Raw genomic sequence first — 17,822 nt, forward strand, 5'->3', positions numbered from 1 at the left:
ACAGGGGTAGCCAGTCTGGTGCAGTCCAGATATGTTGGGTTCCAACTCTCAGCATCCTTAGCCATTGACTGCTGGCTGGGGCTTATGGGAAAGTTGAGGTCCTACAGGATCTGAAGGGCACCACTTTGACTACCCTCGCGCTAGCACGCTACAAAAGATTTCCTCGTCTCATTTTCCTTCGTGCTGCTGATTTGTTCAGGGAAAGGGCCAGTGGAACGCGCAGTGTGGCTAATCTTTAAACCCAAGACTTCAGGACAACCCTCACAAAGTTTCTGCCCGCAAACCGAACGCTCCGCAAACTTTACCATAAATGGTTGGGTGCCAGCAGACGCAGCTCACGGTCCTGTCCTTGAGGTAATGCAGGTCTGTGAATGACTGGTACTCCTTGAGGGAAACGTCGGACTTGCCCGCAAAACCACTTTCGTCTTCCGCAAGGGCTTTCCAGTCGTCAAAAAAGGCATTCAGGATCTCGTTCTGCTGCAGTGCTATTTCTACTCTGGAACGGGGACATGTTTTGTTTTCTTTTTAATAATAAAAAAAAATTCAGATACTGCATCTCAAATTGTTATATAGCATAGATTTGTTATTTCAGGGAGGATGCACTTTTACTTTTAAAAAATAGTGTCACTAGCACTAAAGCAACATGTGCCATGGCTTCTTTATTTGATACTGTAGACCAGTGTTTCCCAAACTTGGGTCTCCAGCTGTTTTCGGACTGCAATTCTCATCTGGTCTTGCTAGCTAGGGATGATGGGAGCTGTGGTCCAAAAAAGCTGGAGACCTACCGGTAAGTTTGGGAAACATTGCTCCAGACCTATTATACAGATCTTAGGCACACGTTTGAAAGGAAGACATTTTCCACATGATACCAGGAGCTGCTCAAGATGCTGGAGATAAAAAATATGTCCAAGTGCTTTATAGAATGGGCATGTGTCCTCCTTTACAGAGGACAGTTCTCTGTTTGAAGGTCTGTCTGGTTTAAAGATTAAGAACCCTAAGGAGGGAAAGCAGAAGTCTTCGAGATCAACAGTATTATATATAATTTCTTGGGCTGAGTATTCCTTAAGTGACCCTATCCTCATACTTTATGACTGCAAGAAATCTTGTCTATGTCTCCATACAGAACTTGCAGTGGACCTTGATACTTCACCTTAAAGCCACAGAGACAATGAAGTCTTTCAGGTCTTCCGATGACAAATACTTCTCTTTTTCTTCCTCTGAAAAGTCCCTTGGGTAATACTGCGTTGTTGCGTTTTTGGGGTAGGTCCTATGGTGAGTGAAAACACACTGTTAAGAAAAAAAAATGGGAGGGAAAAGGAAAATCCACAACAATGAAGGCAGAATTGATGAAACTTCACACAGTGCTTCCTCCTTTAGCCAGATTTGTGTATGCCACTTATTTCCCAGCGTTCCCGCATTCCTGCTGCACGGCACCATCTGTTACTGATGGGAGATGAGAAAGCACACAGGTAAGTCTGGCTAAACCAGCTGTGGTCAGCCTCTCTGACCTGTAGGGCTAACTAGGCCTACACTTGAATATAAGACATCATTTGTGGGGCAGGCAAAGTCATACTTGGACCTGTCAAACCTGGCCCACCGGTGGCAGCGGAGAGAAGGATTTCATGCACCTCCTCCACGAGAGATCCGAAGGGTGGCAACACAAGAATGGGCCTCTTCTTCAGTGGCTTCCCACTTGTGGAATGCTCTTCCCAGGGAGGCTCGCCTGGTGCCCTCATTACATATCTTTAGGCGCCAGGCGAAAACTTTTCTCTATAACCAGACCTTTGGCTGATTAACATTCTGTGGCCTTTTGAATGTGCTGGGGGGGGTATTGGTTTGTTTTTGTTTCGTTATGTATTTTGTGTTCGCATTTTGTAGTTTTATGTTGTGAACCGCTTTGTGATCTTTGGATGAAGAGTGGTATGCAAATTGAATAAATATGAATAATAGTAGTAGTAAAAAAATATGAGGGTGTTTTATTTGGTTTGTTTGTTTTTGCATCAGCCCCATTTAATACCATGCCTAGTCCCATCCCCACAAAAGAAAATGTAGTTGTTTGTTAGGGAGTGATGTTTGATGTACATAATCTCAGGGAATAGTCAGAAGACATATCCCTGGGAAGGATCTGAAGTAGCATAATATAGCAACCACACCATACCTTTAAAGTGCTATTATCCCACATTAACAGTAATGGATTCCACCTCCACCCCCCAAAAAAGAGAAATCCTGGGAAATATAGTTTGTTAAATGTGCTGAGTGTTGTTAGGAAAACCCTGACAGAGCTACAGTCCCTAGCACCTTTAACAAACTACAGTTCGCATGATTCATGGGGTTGGGGAGCAGCCATGACTATTAAAAGGCTATGCTAGTGCTATAACAGTATGTTGTGGTTGCAATCCTTGTTAAAGCTAAACAGGTATAAGGCTGGTCAGTAGCTGGATGGTCGGCCAATTAGGAACCCCATGTATGTTGCCTTGAACCGCATCAGAAAAGAAAGGCAGGATGTAGTAAAATAAAAAATCTGAAATGGCACTCTCTGCTTCATACCGCTCTGCTTGAAAGTAAATTTTAAAAAAGTGAAAGGTGCCCAATTCTAGGTTTCCCTCCATTCAGATAATGAAAGAAAATAATGGGGCATTGTTTCTTTTTAAAAATTATTTTAAATGTGGTTTTTAAAAAAGTCTTATACTTACCATTTTGTTTGAGTTCCTATTTCTTCTACTATCGGGACAACCTGAGTGCCAACATTTTTCTCAAGCTGCCGAATGGTAAAGTTCTTATCGAAATAACTCGTACATTCCACGTAGCCGTGTTTAGGGTCAGCCGAAGCGTTTCTGTTGCGAAATTTAACCCGAGCCCCAAATTCTCTCTGCCGCCGAGAAATCTTATATTTAACCTGAAATTTCAGCCAAAATATTTCTCAATGGAAACTCTTGTTTTTGTATGTTTGAATGTGCATTGTCTTAAAATAGAGAATAACAGATCTTTAAGATCTCTTACAGGACCTGCATTTGATCTGATTTTACAACCATTTTTCAACATGCTCATCATTCCCCATGGGAAGGAACAACTGAACTCTTGGGATGTGCTTGTTATGAGACCAGTTTGTTGGTGGAGTAGTCTCAAGTGTTCTCACCAAACCTTCTCATCCACATCCGGAGGTCCTCTTCTGTGGAGTATTTCACAGGTTACCACCTCATTTTTCTCTGCGTAAAATCCACACTTTGGCCAAGGCTAGCAAAGATTCTGTAAGGGTTAGGTTCTCGTTTTTCTAGATGCTTTCTAAATCCACTCCCTACTCAGGCTTTGAAATCTGAAAGAATTCTAGTCAAAATTGGGCAACCCAGGATCCAGAAGTGCAAGCTGGATTTCGAAAGGGCAGAGGAACCAGAGACCAAATAGCAAACATGCGCTGGATTATGGAGAAAGCTAGAGAGTTCCAGAAAAACGTCTACTTCTGCTTCATCGACTATGCAAAAGCCTTTGACTGTGTCGACCACAGCAAACTATGGCAAGTTCTTAAAGAAATGGGAGTGCCTGATCACCTCATCTGTCTCCTGAGAAATCTCTATGTGGGACATGAAGCTACAGTTAGAACTGGATATGGAACAACTGATTGGTTCAAAATTGGGAAAGGAGTACGACAAGGTTGTATATTGTCTCCCTGCTTATTTAACTTATATGCAGAATTCATCATGCGAAAGGCTGGACTAGATGAATCCCAAGCCGGAATTAAGATTGCCGGAAGAAATATCAACAACCTCAGATATGCAGATGACACAACATTGATGGCAGAAAGCGAGGAGGAATTAAAGAACCTTTTAATGAGGGTGAAAGAGGAGAGTGCAAAATATGGTCTGAAGCTCAACATCAAAAAAACCAAGATCATGGCCACTGGTCCCATCACCTCCTGGCAAATAGAAGGGGAAGAAATGGAGGCAGTGAGAGATTTTACTTTCTTGGGCTCCTTGATCACTGCAGATGGTGACAGCAGTCACGAAATTAAAAGATGCCTGCTTCTTGGGAGAAAAGCGATGACAAACCTAGACAGCATTTTAAAAAGCAGAGACATCACCTTGCCTACAAAGGTCCGTATAGTTAAAGCTATGGTTTCCCCAGTAGTGATGTATGGAAGTGAGAGCTGGACCATAAAGAAGGCTGATCGCCGAAGAATTGATGCTTTTGAATTATGGTGCTGGAGGAGACTCTTGAGAGTCCCATGGACTGCAAGAAGATCAAACCTATCCATTCTTAAGGAAATCAGCCCTGAGTGCTCCCTGGAAGGACAGATCGTGAAGCTGAGGCTCCAATACTTTGGCCACCTCATGAGAAGAGAGGAATCTTTGGAAAAGACCCTGATGTTGGGAAAGATTGAGGGCACTAGGAGAAGGGGACGACAGAGGACAAGATGGTTGGACAGTGTTCTCGAAGCTACGAACATGAGTTTGACCAAACTGTGGGAGGCAGTGCAAGACAGGAGTGCCTGGCGTGGTATGGTCCATGGGGTCACGAAGAGTCGGACACGACTAAACGACTAAACAACAACAACAAGGATCCTACAGTTTATTGCTTCTAAAAAGATAGTATATTTAAGGCTGTTATTTAAAGTAGACAGTCGTACCTTGGATCTCAAATGTCTTGGCTCCCAAACGATTGAAACCTGGAAATGAGTGTTCCGGTTTTCAAACGTTCTTTTGGAAGCCAAATGTCCTGGCTTCCTGCAGCCAATCAGAAGCCGCACTTTGGTTTCCGAACATTTTGGAAGTCGAACAGACTTCCAGAACGGATTCCATTCAACTTCCAAGGTACGACTGTGTAAGACACTGTTAGGAAGACTGACCTTAGTTGTTCTTTCCTTAACAGATTCTTCTTCAATTTCTTTTTCGCTTCCAAGCGAAACCCAAGGTTTCCACACAGGAGGTTTGTATACATATTCTTCTGGGCTGCCCTCTTTGACCTCTTCCTCTTCCTCTGGCTCGGGAGGCTATCAGGAAAAATATTTGCAAAGGTGAACGTGCATCGATACGATACAAATAAAGATAAATGCAACATTAAAAAAAAAAGCCTTACATGTAAAATGCTTTCCTTGGCCTCTTCTGTCGCAATAAGATAAAATATTTGCCCATATTTTAATTCCCTGTCAAACACTATCAGAAGTTCTTCCCCAGGATATTCCTGTGCGAATACAAACAGTTGAAAAGTTTTAAGCAGTTTAAAACTATTTCTAAAAGCAACTATAACTGACAGTTGAAGGAGTTGGATACGTTTAAGCTTGGAAAAAAGGAGACCAAGGTGATATGATAGCTATATTCAAATATCTCAAGGGATGTCACATGACAGAGGGAACAAGCTGGTTTTCTCCTGCTCTGGAGGGTTAGGGCTCGAACCAATAGATTCAAGTTACAAGGAAGGAGATTCCAACTAAACATCAGGGGAAACTTTCTGAGAGTAAGAGCTGTTCGACAGTGGAACGGCCTCCCTCATGAAGTTGTGGACTCTCCTTCCTTGGAAGTTTTTAAGCAGAGGTTGGATTGCCATGTGTCACAGATGCTTTAGTTTAGATTCCTGCAATGCAGGGAGTTGGACTGATTGACCCTTGGGATCCCTTCCAATTCTATGGCATCACTTCAATATTGATGGATTGGAAGGTTCTCCGCTTACGTTTTTGGTCTAGCACTGCTTCAGAGGAGCAGGCTCCCTTAAGCTTCTTCTCAATGTATCCTTCTTCCCATTACTTTCAAGAATGCCCTCTGCCTGCCAATGCAACTGATTTCTTTCTAGATCACAACTGCTCATCCCACACCACATACTAGGGGTCACTTTTGGGGCCCATAGGCACATTTACAAGCCAGAGAAACTGTTGTGGGAAACACATACACCGCAATCCGTGTTAATGTTGGGCATTCCTTTTGTGAACCTCATGCCTCCATCACAGCCACTTCTAAGCTTGTGCTCAAAAAGACTGTTTGCCAGGAGGAGTAACAAATCTTAAGTGAAATAAAGTTAGGCCATCAGTTTACCAAGTTCCAGCACAACCCCCTGTATACAACATGCCCCGACAGGGTAACTCACTAAGATAATTTTTTTGAAAGGATGGAAGTCTGAAACTGCAGCTCTTGCTTTCATGTCATCAATGATGTCCTCTCTCTTCAAAAGTTTATGAGGGTTTTCCGCTGTGACATCGACGTCAGCACGACAATGAAATATCTCCTGAGTGTTCTCAGTGAGGACCAAGGGGAAGATTTCTGGGTGGCCTGAAAGAGTAAAGAACAATATAGAAACACCACTTCTTAAAAGGCTGGCTGTATTTATTTCAAGTACCAATTTGTCCCACACATTCTAGAATTCTTCAACAAGTATAACTAGGTACTTTTTGTACCCTTACAACTATTAATACAATTAAATGAGATTTTCCACCCCCTTTTCACTTCTTTTGCCATATACCCTAAAACGAAACCCCTTTATTGCAGTTAATGGGGCAACCGCCATGGATACATTATGAATGGAAAAGAGCTCAGGGTGAAGGAATTTATGTCCGTGAAGATGTCAAGGACAGGCTTTTTTATTTTTAGGCATTTACAAAGCTGAATGAAATCTACATTTGGGAATATTGATAAGCTTTAGGTACACATGCTTTGGGGGGGAAGTCTTCACTCACTTAATCCTTTTTTTTTTGAACTGACAAAACGCTAAATCCTATTTTAATCCAGCTCATCCAGAAATCTAAATCCCTCAGCAAACGTCTCTCACTTAATATGTTACATTTCATAAACCCTACATTTATCCCTTAAGCCCTGTCATTTCTGGTCCTCCACTGCACCTGCTCAACTGCAGCTATTCATTAAAAAGGAGGAAATAGATGCCTGGCACATTCGTACGTTTGGCACCACGAGCCCCAAGAAAAATCAGCTTGGTAATATTTTCGCTTGAGGCAGAACGTACCCACAAGCTCACTGAGGGCCACACAAATGGCCAGAAACCTTCTGCAAATGGAGTAGGCAAAAAATGGTGGGCCCTATAGATGGATATTATCCCACCATTCCTCCAAAGAGTTCACGGTAGTACATGTGGTTCTCCCCTCCCCATGTTATCCTCACTACAACCCTGTAGGGTAGGGTAGGCTGAGAAACAGTGACTTTCCCAAGGTCGCCCGCTGAGTTTCATGACCAAGTGGGGATTTGAACCTGAGTCTCCGAGATCCCAGTCCAACCATTACATTACAGATACCAAACGTCTTATGAGATACACTGTATTCTACTTAGCACTTACAAATCCCAGCTAATCATCTGCTCCCCTTTCCTACAACTTCCCAAATAGACATGTGTTCTGTGTTATTTACCCCATAGCTAAAAGAAGAAGAAGAGGAGGAGTTTGGATTTGATATCCCGCTTTATCACTACCCGAAGGAGTCTCAAAGCGGCTAACAATCTCCTTTCCCCTCCTCCCCACAACAGACACCCTGTGAGGTGGGTGGGGCTGAGAGACTTCAGAGAAGACTAGCCCAAGGTCACCCAGCCGTTGCATGTGGAGGAGCGGAGATGCGAACCCGGTTCCCCAGATTACAAGTCTATCACTCTTAACCACTACACCACACTGGCGTAGAAGATGCAGCTTCTGAAGAGAAATATTTCTTTTTTTCCTTTCCCAGCTAGCCTTATGGCCTTAAGACTCTGTCTGCTGCATATTATTCAAAAACTGTTTTTTTCCGTATTGAACTTACCCATGCTTGCCATCGATAAATCCACTTCTTCATCTTTTTTTGCTGAAATGAGATAAAGTGGGGTCTTAGCATAAGAACGTTAAGAAGAACCCTTCTACACCAGACCAAGGGCAAATTCTTGCCAAGTATCCTCTGGAACCGAAGGCATGAAACAACCCACTCACACCATTGTCTTCTCCATTATATGTTATTCAGAGGTTACACCGTACTACACTATCTGAGTTTGCTTGTTTTCCTTTTCCCTCCCCATCCCTTTATCCCCCCCCATCCCTTTTCCCCCTCATGCCTTTAAATTTAGATTGTAAGCTTGCACAAGATCTCATGTTTATGATCTGTGTACAGTACATTTTTAGGCGCTTTAAAATAAAATAGCCATAATTCTATTTCCACCTGGAGGTTTCATAAAATGTTGAGGACTAGTATACCCCACAAATTTGTTGAATTCCATTTTAAAGTCTCCTTTCATCAATCAATTTCAGTGGCTGAGCTATAGCCTGGGAGCTGGGGCTGCTAAGATCTCTCCCATTCGCAACTTTACAAACCTTTCTCATGCTCCCCGCAAAATCTTTTTTCCTGAATTAAAAGGCCCCCAAACACTTTAAAGTTGCCCTTTGATCATTTCGGTTGTTCTTTTTATAGCCAGTGTTATATTTATATATATATATATATATATATATATATATATATATATATATATATATAATCCCAGACAGGATAATTAAAGCACATCCAACACACATTTAAAGCAGATGACACCCCTCACAAAGAATCCTGGGAGCCATAGTTTGTTCAGGGTACTAGCAATTGTAGTTCTGTGAAGCCACAGTTTCCAGGATCTTTTGGGGGGAGGGGGGAGTCATGTGTGCATCTGCCCTCCCAACTCTACTGCTGCCCACTGTTCCTACCAGAGAAACTGGCATGGTTTGGGATGGGGTATGGTAGACTCCGTAGCGGAAGAGGGAGAACAGTCTAAAACTACAAAGCCAATGCAAAGCTACCCAATTTTGCCCAATCCTCCAACTTTTTCAGGAAGTGCAGGGGATTGTGGTGAACAGGGGGTGAGGAGAAAGTGCAACTTCCATCTACATGTGCTTCCTTCACCCGATTATTCTGAGGACCCAACCCACTGAACTTAACCATTTTTGCTTCTGCTACATGTTGAGTTTCACCCCGGCCTTTTCAAGGAGCTGTCTAGGCGGAAATGGAGGGGTGGAGGAGCCATCAACAGTAACTGAAAACCTTCAACTTTTGAGTCATACCTTGGATCCCAAATGCCTTGCGACTTGAACGTTTTGGCTCCTGAATGCCACAAACCCGGAAGTGAGTGTTCTGGTTTGTGAACGTTCTTCATAACCCAAACGTCTGACGTGGCTTCCAATTGGCTGCAGGAGCTTCCTGCAGCCAATCAGAAATCACACCTTGGTTGTCAGACATTTTTAGTAGTCGACATGACTTCCAGAACCAATTCCATTCGACAACAGAGGTACGACTGCACATGAAAACATCACAGAGAGGCTTCCGGGTTCAGCGCCAGCGTCGATCGGCGGGGCTTCGTCTCGTCTCCGAGACGGCCCGTCTCTGCTAGGAGTGGGGAGGGCAGCGAGAGCGACGCTGCGCCCCTTAGAACCTCGGGAAGGGCGTCCCGAGGGCAATTTGCTCGGCACAGACCCAATCCGGACTCCCCAACTCTTCGGCTAGCTCTAATAAGAGCTCCGGAGCGAGGAGGGTAGAAGTCGCGGGGGCCATTTTGAGCGGCAACGTTATTCTAGCAGGGAGAAGCTTCAAGCCGAAGGCGGAGAGCGCTGGATTCTTCCGAAAATAAAATGATTGGAAAAGACTGTAAGTAACCTCATGATTTGGATTATTATAAAACAATTTGGATCTGGGAGAGAGGGGAGAAAAGAGGAAGCCACCCCCCCCCCACGGCAACAAAAGAGACAGTAAATAGAAACCCGAGGCCATAAACAGAAGATTTACAATTCAAAGGATCCCTCAAAGGCATCAAAGAGAATCTCCCCTTTGATGCAGGGTGAAAAGGGGAGAGAGACTGCGGTTTATGACTGCTCTGCAATAAGAGGTACAGCCTAAGAAAAAAAACCTTTCCACTCGGGAGCCGGCAGCCCAGACAACCCAGTGAGTTGTCAGGATTTATGAGTCAAATTTTACTTCACTTTGTATTTCTGGACTTTGTGGAATCTCTTTTTTGGCTTAAGTGTTTGTGAAATGTGAGTTCGAACTTTATTGTTAATAAGACTTGAAGAATGCAGCCAGCTTGTTAAAATGGAGTCGAAAAATAAACTGTGATCATATTCCACCCCACGTGACAAGTTTTGACCTTGGCAGGACTGAAATATGTCAACAAAAAAGTGTTCCCCTGAGTTCCAGCGGTCTGTTTTGACCTTAATGTGGGAAACAAGAATAGAGTTATGTCAAGAGGAGACACGACGGCAAGAGTTACAGGAAAAATTCCAGGAGGTGATGGCGGAATATGATTTTTTAGGAGATGAAGCTTTGGACACTGAAAAAGATGAATGTGAGAATGACAATGATGGGGAAGGAAAAGAAGAAGATGAGGATTGTGATGATTCAACACAAAATGAAGCACACCACGAAAAAAATGATGACTCTACTCTACAAAAAGTTGGATGGAGTGCCCTGCTTTTGAGGGGGGCACGATTGGTATCATTGGAACTCCAGAACGCCCACAGGGAAGAAGGAAAAAATATGCAGAGAAGAGAAGAAATTCAGGGGTCCTGTATGGTGGCCTGGATGACAAAAGACTGTAAACAGGGGGTGGGGTGAAGGGAAAGTGATGTTGTGATTAAGGATGGATTAATAGGTTTATAACTGGTCTGCTGATTTTGGAATTTGCTGGATTGGGGGGGGAAGCCGGCAATCGGGGATGTAAGGTTAAATTGAGAATAGTTATAGTTTTAAAAGTGAATGGATTTTGGAAAATGTGAAAATATGGAGGCTTATAGAGGGAGAAAAAACAAAAAATTAGGCACGGGAAGAGAAAATGGGAGTTTGATTTCTCAGTGATTTGAATATTAGATGAAAATGTTAACAATTGATTTATAAGTTGTATAAGATGCAAAGGTGTATTTTTATAAAGTAAGAAACTGTTGCAGATGATAAAAAAGGGATGAAAACCGGGGAAGGGGGGGGGAGGGGAAGCCCACAAAATATGGTTTTACAACTATGAATGCAAGAAAATTTTTTTGTTTTGTATTGTTTTTTCTTTTTTCTTTTTTCGCTCTTTCTTTTTTTTCCCCCTTTTTTCTATTTCTATTTTTCTCTTTTTTTTTTTTTTTTGGTATGACAATAGATGGTTGGATGGATGTCCTCCTGCGTACTGCCCTGGTTTGCTGGAGCTCCCTGGTGGCAGGGGGGGGCTTTGGGGTCAGGGGAGGGGGGGGAGGACAGAAACCCAAGCATAAAATGGACCATCTCTGACTGTTCACATACATGGGATACTTCTGTGGCAGGGGAGGACCCATGTGGGTGGGTAGGAAGGAGGTGGAAAAGGGGTTTAAGTATGTACCTTTTTTTTTGCTTTTTTGTATTTTGTAAAATTAATAAAAAGTATGTTCAAAAAAAAAAAAAAAGAAAACATCACAGAGAAATGTTGTTGGGCATACTATCACACGTATTATTGCCTGGCATCCAAATTCCTGACAAATTACTTTCTTTAGTTCCACAGTTCTGCGGTATTATACTTACCAGCACTTTTTTGCTTCCTTTTGGGTGAGCCTTTCGGCGATCCTTTGGGCGACTTTTTAGGTTTCGGCGATCCTTTAGCTTTAGGTTTCTTCGCTGAACCAGGAGCAGAACGCGGTTCGGGAGTTTCTGCACTTTCAGCCATTTTGAAAGATTTCTGCCTAGAAAATAGGTGACATGTGGATAATGAGGCGGAATTCAGGGGGGGTGGCTTAAAAACTCATTCATAACATGATAGTTAGAGCCACATCGTTGTGTGACAGTGCAGGCCGAGACTGATGGGAGTTGTAGTCCAAAACAGCTGAAGGGAATCAGGTTGGCAAATGGCTGCCTTATGTGCTATTGAGGCAGAATGATGTTTGCTTCAGTTTAGCCCAAGTAATTTTGCTACCCCAAGCAGTAAAATCCATGAACCTTCACCCCAAAATTCCTTGCAAAGGAGCCTGGACTCAATTAAGGCTGGATGACGGCCAGTAAACTGATTTCCGAGTATGCATTCCCTGCTTTTGATGGAGTCCTACTCCCCCTGAAAATGAAAGTTCATAGTCTGGGGGGGGGTTTCCCTGGCTCCACCTCTGTTGCTAGGGGCCCAGGTGACCTCCCTGACTAAGAGTGCATTTTACCCCACCACTGTCATCCATGTGCTGGTCCCCTCCAGACTGGTTTTACTGCAATGCACTCTTTGTGGGGCTGCCCTTGAGGTTGGTCCGGAAGCTTCAGCTGATGCAAAATGCAGTGGTTTGACTACTCACTGGGGTTTGACTACTCACACTGCCAACATGTCACCCCACTGTCGAAAGACCTGCACTGGTTGGCAATTAGCTGCCAGGTTACCCTGAAGATACTGCTTTGGTGAACAAAGCCTATACAGCTTGGGACAAGAATAACTGAAAGATAGCCTCACTCTTTATATATCCAGCTGATCACTGTGCTCAACAGGCTAGGGCTTCCTGCAGCAGCAGGTCGGCTCTGCACAAGTCATTGGGCCATTAGTGCTGTGGAATCCCTCCCCCTTCTCTGAAAGGCACCATCTTTGTTTTCTTTTGCCACCTACTGAATGCCTTCCGCTTCCAACAAGCCTTCCTGCCTCCCTCTGATTTTTCCGAGTCTGAATCTGTATCAAAACTGCTTTTCAGATTTGCCACTGTAAGCTAGTTTTGGAGGAAAGGTGGGGTACAACTGTAACACAGCCTCCGATATTTCTCTGATGAAAACAGGGATGTCCTATTCCATAACAACAACAACAAGTTTTATTATTTATACCCTGCCCATCAGAGGCCTGGGTTGGGGTGACTTCCAACATATATAAAAACATAACAAAACAAAACCCTTCGCTATACAGGGCTGCCTTCGGATGTCTTCTAAAGGCGTTATTAGTTACTTATTTCCTTGGCTTACAAGGGGTTGCATAATAATAATAATAATAATAATAATAATAATAATAATAATAAATAAATAAAAAATAATAAAAAATACAGAGGATGCTGCTTGGGTTGAACACTATTTGAGTGTCCCTCTGTAACCTTGCAATAATAATAATAATAATAATAATAATAATAATAATAATAATAATAATAACAACAATAATTTATTTGTACCCCAGCCACTCGGGATGGCTTCCAACAAAAATTTAAAATACATTAAAAGGTTGGAAGGTTGCTTAGGGCAAATATATTAGGTTACATGCTGTTTCATTGGCACTCCCGAGACTATCACACACCTAAATGTGAAGCCGAGTTGGACTGAATGACTGACTGCACAGTCCTTTACAACTCAGTGATTCTACGATGATAAGACAGGGGTCTTGGCAAGGGGCTGCTAAAGTGGTCAAGCTGGTTGAATAGAAATCCTAGCTCTGGTAAAGGAGCCGGTTCTGTTCTTAAGAACGAAGCATTAATGAATCGCTAATACAGAAAAGATGAATGGAGGAAGGTTTTTAAAAAGTAATGGGGGGCGGAATAACTCCAGCACCATCATGTGGAAATGATGTGCATAACAGAAAACAAAATAGTGGCTTCATAATTTGAGTGACTGTTTTTATTTCCCCCCCCCAAGGTGTCACTGTGTTTAACCCAACGCTATACCAGAAACCAAATTCTAACAAAGCAGATAACAAAAGAGATGGGAGATATAGAATGTAATCCAACCTAAGTTAAGTGCTAAACCTGATGTCACAGGGAGAGATTTGAGCAAATGCTCGCTTCTTTCCCTGTGTGACTTTCAGGTAGGTTTGCCATATGTCCAGAATTTCCCGGACATAGGTGGTACTCAGCCCCGGAAAGAGTGGAAATTGCTGAAACGCCCAGGAAAACTCGGACGAACTTTGCCAAAGAAAGCTCAACAACTTTTGTGTCCAGATTTTCACTTTTTGAAATATGGCAACCATACTTTCAGGGTCTGGAAAAATCACAAAGGATGGACCAAGCATCCAGTTGGTGGCTATGGAAGCTCTGTCAGTCGCCACTTTACAGGGAACTGAAATAACTGCAGATTGGAACATGTGATTTGCTTCCCTCTCAAGTCATCCAAACAGTCTAGTCACATGAACAAAGGCAACACTGGTGTTTCTGAGATTAATCACAGAGCTAATTTTAGAAAAGCGGTTTACAAAGCAAGGCAGAAAGTTCTTAAAAACAGCTACTTATCAAACTGATTGCTCTAAACCTATGGTGTATTGTTTTTGTTGCCTTTTTTTAAAAAAATGCATGTAACTCTGATCCTTCTTTTTGAGTGCTGAAACTTTGGAAAGTGGAAAGAGAATACCAGATATCAAGAATGAGTGAGAGGAGCTCATTAATACAGTATCAGTAGCTAATGGCTACAATCAATGTTGGAGGCTGGACATGACACTGTTAAGAAATAGCCAGAGCTAGGTAAAGTAGGGCAAAATATGAAACCAAAACAATAATCTTTCTACCCTGAGACCTTTTTGAGCTGCTAAAGTGTTGCTGTTTTACAACTTGATGGAAGTAGAATTAAAATGGTGGTCCCAATATTCAGTGGCCAACTTCCACTGGCAAGAGTCTAAGTATGTTTACGCAGAACTAAGTCTTGTCTAATTCTCAACAGCAAAAGTATCTAGTTGAAATGGACCTTGGGCCTTCATTTCCTGTTCCTTCCAGCTCGTCCATCATTTCCTCTTTGCAAAGCAAAAATGCCAACATTTGCTCATTCATCCATTTTATTTTTATTAGCTCAATTGAGTTCTATCAATAAATACATTTTAAAAAATACATGCAACTTTTTAGACAGGAGATTAATAAAATTAGGGGAGAAATTCTGGCTATGAGAGAAGAGGCTGCTGAATTGAAGCTTGGCTAAGCAAAATCTCTCTTGGATTATCCGATAAAATCAGATGCAGCAGGTAAGATCAGATTTTCGCAAGGCACAGCAGCAGAACAATGAGAAAAGCTCTCAGGCCAGGGGGATACAATCAAAATATGGCTCAAGCAAAAATATGGATGAGCCTTTAGTGACTGGCCACTAATGGGGTAGCTTTGGCAACTCTGCGATAGCTCAGTTGGTAGAGCAGGACGTTCTTAATCTTACGCTGGGCAAAAGATTCCTGCATCGTAGGGGGTGGACTAGATGGCCCTTGGTGGTCCCTTCCAACTCCACAATTCTATGAGTCTATGATCCCAGCACTCACGGCATGAAGCAGCACCAGTGAAATTTGTGGCACTGGGGAAAAGGGAATGTAGCCTGCGGAGGGTGCCAAGGACCATACCAAAAAGCCTGTAAGCTCTTCAACCGTGCCTTAAATGAATTATGCACATTATTTTTAAAATGCCTTCATTTTTTCGGTCCTGAATCTCCAGCCAATAAGTGTAATGGGCAAATTTGGTGCATATTCTTTGAGATGCTACATTTTGAGACGATAAACATGGTAGCGGAGAACAAATCAGTCCATGTTTTTTTTTACATGTGATCTGAACAAACTGCATGATCGTACGAACCACACATCAAAAGCTCAAATACAGATATAGCCTTCTAGAAGTGTGATGATTTTGGTCCATGGTAGAAGGCACAAAGAAGCATCTCTTCAGGGCTATATGTGAACCCTCAGCCATCAGGACCTATTTTAAGTGCTAGAACTTCAGCCCTGTAATTTGTGAAATAATCGCAATAGCTTTGTGCATGTTAACTAACTCCCCTAGCTCAGTAACCACAGCCAGACATGACACAACCAAGATTACAGAAGGACATCTAGATCTGAGGGTGTAGTACAGTATATGAAAAGGTCCTGCCACAATCTTTTTACTCTGAGTCAAAAGCAGGGAACATCTCTTTGAACTCCTCCTGCACTCTTTGACGTGAGTGTTGTGGAACATAACATTTAAAATTAATGAAGTTCAGTCAAAGTGGAAAATTTTCCCAGTAGATTGTGACCAAGGCTCCTAAGGGCCTCTACTGTTTCCCTACAACCTTTATTTAGGTAGACAAAATAGCAAGCAGCTCAAAAATAGCAGCTCAAATATATAATTATATTTTGCTCAACCCCCTCCCCCCCCCGTTTGGGCTAATTAAAAACACTTTCCCATGAAACTGTCATCTGAGCAAAAGGTAACTGTTAAGTGTTTTAGCCTGGGTGTTTGTAGTTGTGCATTTAGCCAACCTAAATCTTGAGTCATGAAATAATGTTTAGAACTGACAGTGCATTAGCAGAACTACAGGCGGCTTTTAACTTTGTATCTAAGTATTTTGTATTAACTTAAAAGTAACAAAAACAGAGAAGTGTGTTCTTCTAATTATCTAATGGGCTGAAAGAGTTAGCATTATGAAACTAAGCTACCATGTTGCTAGGTGCTCAAGGGGAGGAAAGTTAATTAGTTATCAGCAAAGACATGGATGATGTCTGTACCAAGAAGGAAGAACGATTAATCGGTGACCGGATCGAACTATTTAAACATCACGTTTATGTGCAGTACCCATTAAAGACTGTAATTTATTTCATTACAAAAGAACTGAATCATCAGAATACGCAGGTATAAAACATGAAGTTCTTTTTTACAAATGTACTTGACATCTCAGTCCTTGAAGATCCATGCTTCTGTCAGAAAACAAACTGTCTCATATTTTTACAGCTAAAGTCTGAAATGATATAATATCTGACTACTGAAGTGATCTAATATCCGAGTGTTTTAATTTTAACCTTGAAATTTGTACAGCAGCCACACAATATATTTCTATGACTCCTCTGGTATTTTTTTTACTGAAAGCCCATAATTTGTTAAAACCCAGTTTGTGAATCCAGGTAATGGGAAACTTTAACAGAGTTCCACAGGTATGAATGGGGAGAAACTCAACAATTTCAGTGAGCGCATCATGAATGGAAGAGGAGAGAAAGAGAGAGCGCTGTCAAAAATTGGTGTAAAGAGAGTCGGTGTGATGTAGAGATTAGTGTGTTGGGCCAGAACTGGAGAGACCAGGTTTCAACTAGGGTGACTTTGGGGCAGCCACAGTCTCTCAGCCTGGCCTACCTCACAAGGCTGCTATGGGGATAATCGCTACAGAAGCAGAAAACTACAAAATAAGACAGGTTGTCCTTTAACTAGCCAGCCAGCTCTTCCAATAAGCTTCCTGTGAAGACAACTCCTGTGTACTTGCTTTAGAAAGGCCTTGGTGCTTATATACTTAAGGTGATAACAGTACTCCTGTCAGGTTAATCTTTTCAATATTTTGCATCATGTGGAATGGACTCCTGTATCATTTGGAAACGAAAGTGGGGATTCTTCACCATGGTCTGTATGAAAGAGAGGGTTTAGTACTAAATATCAGAGGCTGCCGACCATGGTTGTATCATTTTAGGCTGTAATTCTCTACACAACTGCACACAGTAATCCTGCGGGTGAGGATTTACATGTTTGTTACTGAATGGATTTGCATTGTGCATTGGATCGCTGTATTACTTTGTGCCTTTGCAACAGGAAATATGCTCAGAATATCACCACCGGACCAGAAGCAGCATGTGACAAAATGAACTGCAGTCTACAGAAGTTTGTGTCACCATACTTTTGTTAATCTTTAAAGTGCCACAAGTTTTCTTTGGTTGTTTTTTTCTGCAGGGAAATATCACTAACCCTCTGGAAGTAACCTGCTTGTACATTTTTTTCAGATTTACACAGAAACAAATTTAAGCAACTTTCACTACAGATATGTTTTCATACAGATGCCATATGAGGTACAGAATAGGAAAGGTTCGGATCAAAACAATTCTATTTCTTTAAACATTCTTTAGTTCTCTTTTTTAAAAAAACTTTTGTCTTCTGTCTCTCTGAAACATCTTTGCTCCATACGACATGCATAATTAATGCTTGAGAAATCTTCATATCGCTCCCAACCCGTCACTATGACTGAGAAAACATCAACCAGTTTTTCTGGG

General features: G+C 42.2%; 1 protein-coding gene across 2 annotated transcripts in view; it reads right to left on the bottom strand.

The window, feature by feature from the left end:
* Positions 1 to 17,822, bottom strand: part of DNAI3 (dynein axonemal intermediate chain 3) — a 38,000-nt gene that overhangs the window by 18,590 nt on the left and 1,588 nt on the right. For both annotated transcript variants that reach the window (XR_015950985.1, XM_035121728.3), the window contains exons 2-9: positions 11,444 to 11,601; positions 7,721 to 7,762; positions 6,073 to 6,254; positions 5,071 to 5,175; positions 4,841 to 4,984; positions 2,694 to 2,896; positions 1,151 to 1,267; positions 306 to 496 (exon numbers count right to left, since the gene is read on the bottom strand). Coding sequence is in view for 1 of the 2 variants with exons in the window: in XM_035121728.3 (XP_034977619.1) it covers positions 306 to 496; positions 1,151 to 1,267; positions 2,694 to 2,896; positions 4,841 to 4,984; positions 5,071 to 5,175; positions 6,073 to 6,254; positions 7,721 to 7,762; positions 11,444 to 11,585 (1,126 nt within the window). In the remaining variant the exon portion in view is untranslated. The remainder of the gene's footprint in view (positions 1 to 305; positions 497 to 1,150; positions 1,268 to 2,693; positions 2,897 to 4,840; positions 4,985 to 5,070; positions 5,176 to 6,072; positions 6,255 to 7,720; positions 7,763 to 11,443; positions 11,602 to 17,822) is intronic.

The sequence above is a fragment of the Zootoca vivipara genome, chromosome 7 (assembly GCF_965207765.1).
Source record: "Zootoca vivipara chromosome 7, rZooViv2.hap1.1, whole genome shotgun sequence".
NCBI classification, from domain to species: domain Eukaryota; kingdom Metazoa; phylum Chordata; class Lepidosauria; order Squamata; family Lacertidae; genus Zootoca; species Zootoca vivipara.